At 32.8% G+C, this 10,011-nt stretch overlaps 2 protein-coding genes across 3 annotated transcripts in view; one reads left to right on the plus strand and one right to left on the minus strand.

Moving 5' to 3' along the window:
• Nucleotides 1-2,098: 2,098 nt before the first annotated feature.
• On the minus strand, nt 2,099-5,780 carry rex1bd (required for excision 1-B domain containing). Its single transcript, XM_016283039.1, has 5 exons — nt 5,641-5,780; nt 4,684-4,766; nt 3,906-4,110; nt 3,372-3,460; nt 2,099-2,606 (listed from the first exon to the last, which is right to left on the minus strand). Exons 1-5 carry the CDS (start codon nt 5,641-5,643, stop codon nt 2,534-2,536), a joined length of 453 nt encoding a protein of 150 aa, XP_016138525.1. The 5' UTR covers nt 5,644-5,780; the 3' UTR covers nt 2,099-2,533.
• A 2,502-nt stretch (nt 5,781-8,282) lies between these two features.
• The window catches only part of LOC107593313 (C3 and PZP-like alpha-2-macroglobulin domain-containing protein 8), a 44,983-nt gene continuing 43,254 nt past the window's right edge, over nt 8,283-10,011 (plus strand). For both annotated transcript variants that reach the window (XM_016282980.1, XM_016282981.1), the window contains exon 1: nt 8,283-8,777. In XM_016282980.1, the coding sequence (XP_016138466.1) occupies nt 8,632-8,777 (146 nt within the window). In that variant the 5' untranslated portion in view covers nt 8,283-8,631. The remainder of the gene's footprint in view (nt 8,778-10,011) is intronic.

Below are 10,011 nucleotides of genomic sequence, written 5' to 3' on the forward strand. Positions count from 1 at the left end.
CACATACTTAAACAACGTATGTTTACAAAGTTACTTTCAAAAGTAATGTATCACAATATTACGTTCCTCCTTGAAAAATAACTAATTACAATACTTAGTTACTCTTTATGGAAACTAATGCAAATTCCAAAATGAACCAAAGCATTGTAAAATAGTCATAAAATTGATCCATCTGACACACTTCACTTCGTTTATTTCATTAAAGAAGATAATAGGAGACTTTCTCATTCTCATTGACCTGTCATCCCATTTACATCTTGCTGACATTCGCAGACACACAATGAGTGGATTGAGTGGCTGTTTACACATCGTTTTCAGCCAAAAACGGGAAACTTTTTATAGGTTTTGCCTGTTCGTTTACACGACAACTGTGTTTTGGGGACTGAAAACGCATATTTTTGAAAAAGGGTTTCAAAGTGCAAGTTTTTGAAAACGCCACCTTTATCGTTTCCGTGTAAACACCCAAAACGGGAATCTTTGAAAACGGTGACGTCATGCGCGTGCGTAGTACGTGTTAGGTATGTAGACATGCGCAGTACGTGTCGATTTTAAAGGCAAGCGCGAACAAACATACACAACAATGGCGGAGTACATGGTACTGTTGTTGCTGCTCAAGAGTTTGCTAACGCCGTCCGTCCTAAAGCTAGTTCATGAGAGAATTAGTGATGTTCTGAATGAATCGTTCTTTGGAACCAGATCTTTTGAATGAATTAGCAGTTCCAGTTAATGCGCCAATCTGAATAATTCATTCACAAATCTTGAATTCATTTAACTAAATGATCCAATTCACCTTATACAAAACTATCATATGGCTTCAGAAGGCTGAATATAGTCACATGGACCCCTTTATGGTCCTTCTGTGTCCTGTTTGAAGCTTTCACATATGAAATAAACTCATATAGATTTGGAATGAAATGAGGGTGAGTGAATAATGACAGACTTTTCATTTTAGTGTACTGTCCCTTTAATTGTTAAACACACAAGTTTAAATTAGTATTTGAAATGCAATTTGCAAGTCCTCTGTGTTCAAAAACATCATGTAAATACTGTATCATTATGTATAAATAGTTTTGTTTGTATAAATGTCTTCAAAATATTTAAGGAATGCTCATATATATTGTAACACATTAGCTTTTGCTGAATATTATTATTATGCACATAATAATGAACGTTATTTACATTCAGAATGAACAGATCTATGCTTTAAATGAAAATTGTGTTGGTTTAGCAAACAAAACGTCATAAGCTATTCTGAAAGTATAAAAAATAATGAAATAAAAAGATGCCAAACTCTCTTTAATAAAAATATGCATTGCAAAGCCTGCATCAGCAGCAGCAATGCACTCTGTCTATGCAACGCCTGAGACAGCGATCGATACCTTAGATGACTCTTCATTAGAAAGGTAAGTTCATAGAGGATCTGAATCCATCTCTGTCTCCTGAGACTGACTGAATCTCACTCCGGCTCCTCTGAGTCATACTTGAAGTCTTGCAGAATCTCACTTAAAGCGGCTGCATTCTTTATGATACTGACAGAGATGGAGAGAAACAGAAAGGGTTTTTTCATTCGGAGGTTTAGAAGAACAAAAGGTGTTAACCATTAACCTGATATACCAAGTACTGTACATCAAAACCAGGATGAAACATTACAACAGTGATATATACAGTGATAAATATAGAGTGTAGCCTAATTAATAAATACTTTCTGAACATTTAAATAATATTCTATAACATATAAATGACATTCTATATAAAAGTAATGAATTACAGTGATACAATATATATTGAGTCATTAAAATAAAAATAAATTACACATAATTCTTATTAATATATATATATATATATTAAGCTACTTAAAATAAATGACAAATTAATACTAAATTACATTTTAAAAATATGCAAAAAATACAGTTGTGTTCTAAGCAGTTTTTCTCAATTTTCTTGTCATTGTCAGGTGTGTAGGAAAAACTTCCACTTACTCCTGTTCATTTATTTTATTAATCAATTAACATTGTCACAAATATGCAAGAAACAAACAGTTAAACATTTAAAGCATAATTAATAAATACTTTCTATTTTTTATAGTTGATAAGTCCTCTGTGTTCAAAAACATCATGTAAATACTGTATCATTATGTATAAATAGTTTTGTTTGTATAAATGTCTTCAAAATATTTAAGGAATGCTCATATATATTGTAACACATTAGCTTTTGCTGAATATTATTATTATGCACATAATAATGAACGTTATTTACATTCAGAATGAACAGATCTATGCTTTAAATGAAAATTGTGTTGGTTTAGCAAACAAAACGTCATAAGCTATTCTGAAAGTATAAAAAATAATGAAATAAAAAGATGCCAAACTCTCTTTAATAAAAATATGCATTGCAAAGCCTGCATCAGCAGCAGCAATGCACTCTGTCTATGCAACGCCTGAGACAGCGATCGATACCTTAGATGACTCTTCATTAGAAAGGTAAGTTCATAGAGGATCTGAATCCATCTCTGTCTCCTGAGACTGACTGAATCTCACTCCGGCTCCTCTGAGTCATACTTGAAGTCTTGCAGAATCTCACTTAAAGCGGCTGCATTCTTTATGATACTGACAGAGATGGAGAGAAACAGAAAGGGTTTTTTCATTCGGAGGTTTAGAAGAACAAAAGGTGTTAACCATTAACCTGATATACCAAGTACTGTACATCAAAACCAGGATGAAACATTACAACAGTGATATATACAGTGATAAATATAGAGTGTAGCCTAATTAATAAATACTTTCTGAACATTTAAATAATATTCTATAACATATAAATGACATTCTATATAAAAGTAATGAATTACAGTGATACAATATATATTGAGTCATTAAAATAAAAATAAATTACACATAATTCTTATTAATATATATATATATATATTAAGCTACTTAAAATAAATGACAAATTAATACTAAATTACATTTTAAAAATATGCAAAAAATACAGTTGTGTTCTAAGCAGTTTTTCTCAATTTTCTTGTCATTGTCAGGTGTGTAGGAAAAACTTCCACTTACTCCTGTTCATTTATTTTATTAATCAATTAACATTGTCACAAATATGCAAGAAACAAACAGTTAAACATTTAAAGCATAATTAATAAATACTTTCTATTTTTTATAGTTGATTCTAATACTATTTTAAAAAATGTACACACACACACACATCATTCATTCATTAATATTGATTAATTATATAATTAAATGTAATTTTACATATGATTACTAATCAATATAATATATAAAATAATGCCTTTAAATATAAATTACAGGTTAATATTAAATAAAACCATTTTAAATATATACAAAATATATATACACAGTTGCACTTACTCCTGTTTGATCTCACGGACTTTCTCTTGGAAATCCTCATCTTCTGGGTGATCCTGGGCATTCTGCTTGGCCAACTGTAACTTAGCTGTCTGCAAAGTCATAAATATAGATAAACATTAAGAATACAGTAACCAATTACAGAACAGATACATTTGGTTCAATACCGTTTCAGTCTTATGCATACAGAATATATAAAATAATTTGACAAGCTAATTTAAGTTATGCAGGACTGAAATGTTTAACTGATCACCTTTCTAACTAAATATGCTTGACAGTGCACATCCTAACATTCCTATAAAATATCTCAATGACCCAGCGCAGTGCCTGAAATGCTGTATCCCATAATGCAATGCACTCAAGTTTTCATTTCCAACCTGATGAATCAACGTGAAGTATTTGCAGCTTCAGTGTTTAATCACTCATTATTTTATCAAATTTGGAATGAAAAGCAAAATAGATCTAAAATAGATCAAATCTGTGTACAGTATTGTGTAGTATCAGCCAAACATTTTTTAAAAACAATACATTGCCCACCAGCTCTAGTTTCTCCTTCTCTTTAATCTGCAGTTTGTCAATGTGTTCGGAGAGGTCGGGCCGGTCGAAGTCTTGGTGCAGTTGCTCTTTAATCTGCAGAACCTCATTGGAAATGCCGCAGAATGCTTTCGTTATCTCATGTACCAGCTGTTTGTAGTGCTCGAAGTCATAGTGGGGCCCCGTCCTTAAGTACGCCTCATGACCCCTGAGAAAAAACAACAACTGTATTACCTCAAATAACCTCTGACAGACATATGATAGACAGACAGACAGATAGACAAATAGATAGATAGACAGATAGACAGACAAATAGATAGACAGACAGATGATAGACAGACAGATAGATAGATAGATAGATAGATAGATAGATAGATAGATAGATAGATAGATAGATAGATAGATAGATAGATAGATAGATAGATAGATAGATAGATAGATAGATAGATAGATAGATAGATAGATAGATAGATAGATAGATAGATAGATAGATAGATAGATAGATAGATAGATAGATAGATAGATAGATAGATAGATAGATAGATAGATAGATAGATAGATAGATAGATAGATAGATAGATAGATAGATAGATAGACAGATAGATAGATATAGACAGACAGACAGATAGATAGACAGAGACAGATGATAGACAGACAGACAGATAGACAGATAGATAGACAGACAGCTGATAGACAGTCAGACAGACAGACAGATAGATAGATAGATAGATAGATAGATAGATAGATAGATAGATAGATAGATAGATAGATAGATACTGACTCCTCAAATAGCTTGTATGCCTCCACACGCTCAGCTTGAAGTACATAAAATCTTCTGACCAAATTTTTTAAATCTGTAGGTGCCTTTTAAAAAAGAAAAAACAGAATAGACACAGAAGTCACAAACATCTAAAAGACTAAGAATATGAATCCCCTGCTGTACGTATACAATATTATTAAACAGTCAAAAACATGGTAATTTTTTGTTAGTGACATAACTGTAAATGCAATTATAAATGTATTTATGATTTATTATTATTTTGTTAATAAGTCACTTTATTACTATGTATATGTAATAAATGTTAATATGTAACTTTATGGTCACACTTTATTTTAAGGTCCAATTTTCTCTATTAACAAACCATTAAATACGTCTTTTGCCTCAATAAACTCCTAATTTGCTGCTTATTAATAGTAAGGTAACTTAGTTGTTAAGTTTAGGTATTGGGTAGGATTAGGGATGTAGAAGTAGAATATGGTCAGGCAGATATGTGCTTTATAAGTAAGAAACAGCCAATATGTTGATAATAGGCATGCTAATAAGCAACTATCCTGCTGAAAAACAACAACAACGGAATTCGTAATGGTTTTACTGGTTACAATGGGAATTGTAATGGTGCCTGTTGGTCTCTACTGGTAACTGGTCAGCTTCTACTGGTGGCTTGTTAAAACCACTAATTCCTAATGGAATATGTCCCAAAACACACTACAGGAAACCATTTTTAATGGTATTTGTAGTGGAAACCATTAGAATGTCTGTGATGGTTTGTATTGTTTTTTTCAGTTAATAGTGAGAATTGGTCCTTATACTAAAGTGTTACCAACCGTATTCTATTCGAATTCTACTTCTGTATAGACTAGCTTTAGCAAATTCGCTACGTTGTATATACTGTATTTCTATTCATTTAATATTCCTAAATGTGATTATATGATACAAGCTGAGTTCAAACTAACTTACCATGTTGCTGTAACTGTGCTTTGGGTGTTTTCGTAGCTTGGCAGATAAATCTTCAGACCAGCAACATGTGTATGTTTCGGTCAGTCACGCAGCACGCAGCACGCAGCACGCAGCACGCAGCACGCTGCTGTTGCACTCACTTCCTGTTTGGGTTCGCGTAATACAACGTAATGTGACGTCACCTCAATGCTAATGTGCTGGGACAAAACTCAAGAGGCCTGTTTACTTTCTCTGCAACTTACTTATTTTACTTGCAAAATATTTTATCCACAAATGCAAGGTTATGAAAGTTACCCCCCACTTCTCTTACTTTCAAGAAGATATTAAAATTCTTCCTCCTGTAACAAAAAGGCAACTACAGCTTTGAATGTATGCTCACTTTTTGGTGTTTTTGTATCATTTTTATCTGATAATTATTTTGTGTTTTGAGGGAAGAGTACGTTTTTGTTGTGTGATCTGTGTATTTTATTTATCTTATTTTTTTCTCATTTACTTATTTATTTATTTTTCTACTCTTACTCTTTTGATTTGTAATTGCTGTATATTGTTTGGTCATCCCCTGGCTCTTTTCCTTGGCATATGTTCTGTCAAATCTTTAATAAAAAATTTATATTTTCTCCAGCGTTGGTTTGAAGCAGATATCTTACTCGTCGTAAATCAGTTGTTTAATGAAAATGGCCTCTTATTAAATGATAAAGAATCTCTTTGTCGTTTTAATATTCCCATTACCGCTAAAGAATTTGCTATTGTTTTTGATGCCATACCATTTGGAGTCATTAGACTGTTTCAAATGACCCCCTATCCTTCTATTTTACCTTCTTTAGATCCTACTATTTCAGTGGTGGGCAAACAGTGCTTTTCTTCCTCTTCTTCTAATAAATCAATACCTTTGTTATTTCTTAATGATTTTGTATCAATTCCAAATATTACGGTTTATTGGAATGCTTTTGTCTCTGATTATATATATATTCCCTGGAGGAAAGTTTGGCTTATTCCAAACAGATACTTAATTACTAATAAGATGAAAGAAGTGTCCTTTCGAATTATCCATCGTTTATATCCTGTTAATATTTTCTTAAAGAAATATAAAAAAGATATTGATACAAACGGTTCTTTTTGCAAACAGCCCCCAGACACTATAGTGCATTTATTTAGGCGCTGCCATTGTTGTGGAACGATCTCTCCTGATTTGTTATTGAGAATATTGCTAAAGATTTTTCTTTGCTTTGGGGAAATGTTTTGCTTGAATTTGTTCATTCAAAAAAGTGCTTTTACAGAAAAACTAATTGTACTTACTTAATCTCCTTATCTTATTAACAAAATTGTATATACATAAATGTAAATTCTCATGTCAGAAGCCAGTTTTATGTTTTGCTTGATGAAATAAGCCTACAGCATAACTTTGGGACTATTTCTAACTCGTGTAATAAGAAGGCTTTAAAAACAGTTGAAAGTTGTAAGCGGTTTAATCTTTTCCTTTGTATGTAATATGTTTTGTTTAATTGTATACCCCTGTCTAGTAATTTATTAGTTTTGTTATTATAATTGTTATATTTAATTTTATTATTATTATTATTATTATTATTATCATTATTTTGTATTGTAACTGCTTTTTATTGGTTGATATAATGTTCGTAATTTTAAAAAGATCTTAGAGGTCCTCCATTTTTACGTATTATGGCTTGTGACTAAGCAAATAGAGGCATAATTTCTTAAAATCATATAAAAATATAAATATTTATAGTATTTTACTATATAGTGGATGCTGCACACTGGTGGTGGTTGAGGAGAGACCCCCCATATGATTGTAAAGCGCTTTGGGTGTACAACAATACACAATAAAGCGCTATATAAATGCATCATTCATTCATTCATGCATTCATTCATTCATGCATTCATTCATTCATGCATTCATTCATTCATGCATTCATTCATTCATGCATTCATTCATTCATGCATTCATTCATTCATGCATTCATTCATTCATGCATTCATTCATTCATGCATTCATTCATTCATGCATTCATTCATTCATGCATTCATTCATTCATGCATTCATTCATTCATTCATATATATATATATATATATATTACATTTATATTCGTATTCATATATACATAATATGTATGTTTTCTCTACAATTTCTCTATAAATACCGCTTTTAATTAATTCAGTATATTAAAAACATTATGAAACTGTAATTTATAAAAGCGTTCTTATATCGTTTTATCAGCGTAACGCTAATATGAAATGTCTCGTGCTAAAGGACCAATAGGGGGCGCCCGTGTCCTATATTATGCTAAAACCTTTATTGCGCTTCCATATCAAAATGAATTCACAATAGGTTGAAGTTTTATATTTTAAAGCCATACTTTTATTATGTCAATATGTCAGAAACGGCTCAGTTAAATCATATTTAGGTTACATAATTAAAATGAATTATATTGCTCACATGCATTAAATTAATGCATTAAATTACATTAAATTAATGCATGTCGCTAAACATTAACCGACAAAAGCATTCGGATCTTTTCGGTCTCATTCAACCGGACCTGTGTAGCTTCCAGGCGGCGTTGCAGGGACAGTGCAGTCTTGTCTCTACTAGCTCAGAGGGGCTTTATAGACTTGTTCTGACACACCACTGAATGAGACAAAAGCCTGGAGAGTTCAAAGGGGCAAAAGCAGACTGCCCTGGTTACATTACAGCCTGTGGAGCTCAGCTCACTGGATCTGATGTGCATTAAATACCGTGCAACACAAGGGGTGGGGTGGGGGGGATGGAGATAAGTTTTAATGTTGAAATATGAGCAATCGGAACTAAGGCGGATAAATACAGCACGCCGAGAGGGATTGTCTGTACGTGTGGAGAGGAGTTAAAAAATCAGTTGCACGGACGCAACATTGGCAATTGGGATAAAAACGTTGCACGCGCTGCACCGGCGGAGACTCGTGCTTCCCTCCAGTGGATACTTGCACTCGAAGTTGTAAGAATGTTTGTGGAATACACGCCGGAGAGACTCAACACAAAACAAACGAGGGACAAAATGAGAGTGTTACATGTCCACCACAAATCCTGGACTCTGTGGACTGTGTTCATGTTGTGTGTAATGAGTGGAGTTCATTCACAAGAAAGACAGTGAGTATGTTTGTAGCTCTCTTTTATGAATGATACCTAACCGCTTTTTCATTTCAAGCATGCATGTCTAGAAAAGACATCAGCCAGGTGATAACGGCATCCTCTGTAGTTTGTCGCTCGCCTGTGGAAATGTTTCCTTGTGCAACAACAAATAAACTGATGTGTGTGGGTGTTACTAGCAAATAACATGTACTCCGTTACAAATGTTTATGGTAACTATAATTGCTACCAAAATGTCAATGCATTTACTAGTGTAACACACCATGGTTAACTAATATGGGATCCTCTTCAAAGACGTTTTCATGTACTTGACAAGATACTACAGTTTTGTTGTAACTGTAGTGTCTGTTATTTTGATAGAAACTATGGTTACCATAGTACAGTACATTTTTGTAAAGGGTGGTACAGCTGACATTATGTTATTTACAAACTCCCAAGAGATGTACTTTCAAAACAGGTCATTGTTATGTTTCATAAATAACACGCACTTAAAGTTGATCTCATTGTCTTAGTCACAGATTTCCCACTGTTGGTAAGATCAAGAAGCTAATTTTTTCAGCTTTAATGCTGCTGTAGTGAGATAAATGTATGTGCTTAACCCAATTTTTTCTCCTCATTTTCTCAAGAATACAATCCAGTTCACTTTCCCAAGGGTATATTAGAAGACTATGGTCTTTATACTTATAAAGGTTCTTCAGTGATTCTTTTGTAGGACGCTGGGTTCATTTTTCTTATCAAGTACCATTTTCACTTTAGGGTTATTTGAGGAAGTTATTGATGTTACATTGATAGTAATTTTGTTTGATCATTTTTATTAATACTGGAACCAGATTTCTTTAATTATCTCCAACGTCAAACAATAAGTTGACAAGAAGCTTGTTCAAACCCCTTAAAGGGAGTTATTTGAGGAAGTTATTGATGTTACATTGATAGTAATTTTGTTGCTCAAGTTTGATAATTTTTATTGATACTGGAACCAGATTTCTTTAATTATCTCCAACGTCAAACAATAAGTTGACAAGAAGCTTGTTCAAACCCCTTAAAGGGATCATATGATGCAATTTCAATTTGTCCTTTCTCTTTGAAGTGTTACAAGCTCTTGGTGCATAAAGAAGATCTGTAAAGTTGCAAAGACTAAAGTCTCAAATCCAAAGAGATATTCTTTATAAAAGTTAAGAGTCAACCACGCCTACCTAAAACGGCTCATTCTAACACGCCCCCACATAGCTACGTC

Source organism: Sinocyclocheilus grahami, unplaced genomic scaffold (assembly GCF_001515645.1).
Source record: "Sinocyclocheilus grahami isolate Dianchi unplaced genomic scaffold, SAMN03320097.WGS_v1.1 scaffold169.1, whole genome shotgun sequence".
NCBI lineage: Eukaryota > Metazoa > Chordata > Actinopteri > Cypriniformes > Cyprinidae > Sinocyclocheilus > Sinocyclocheilus grahami.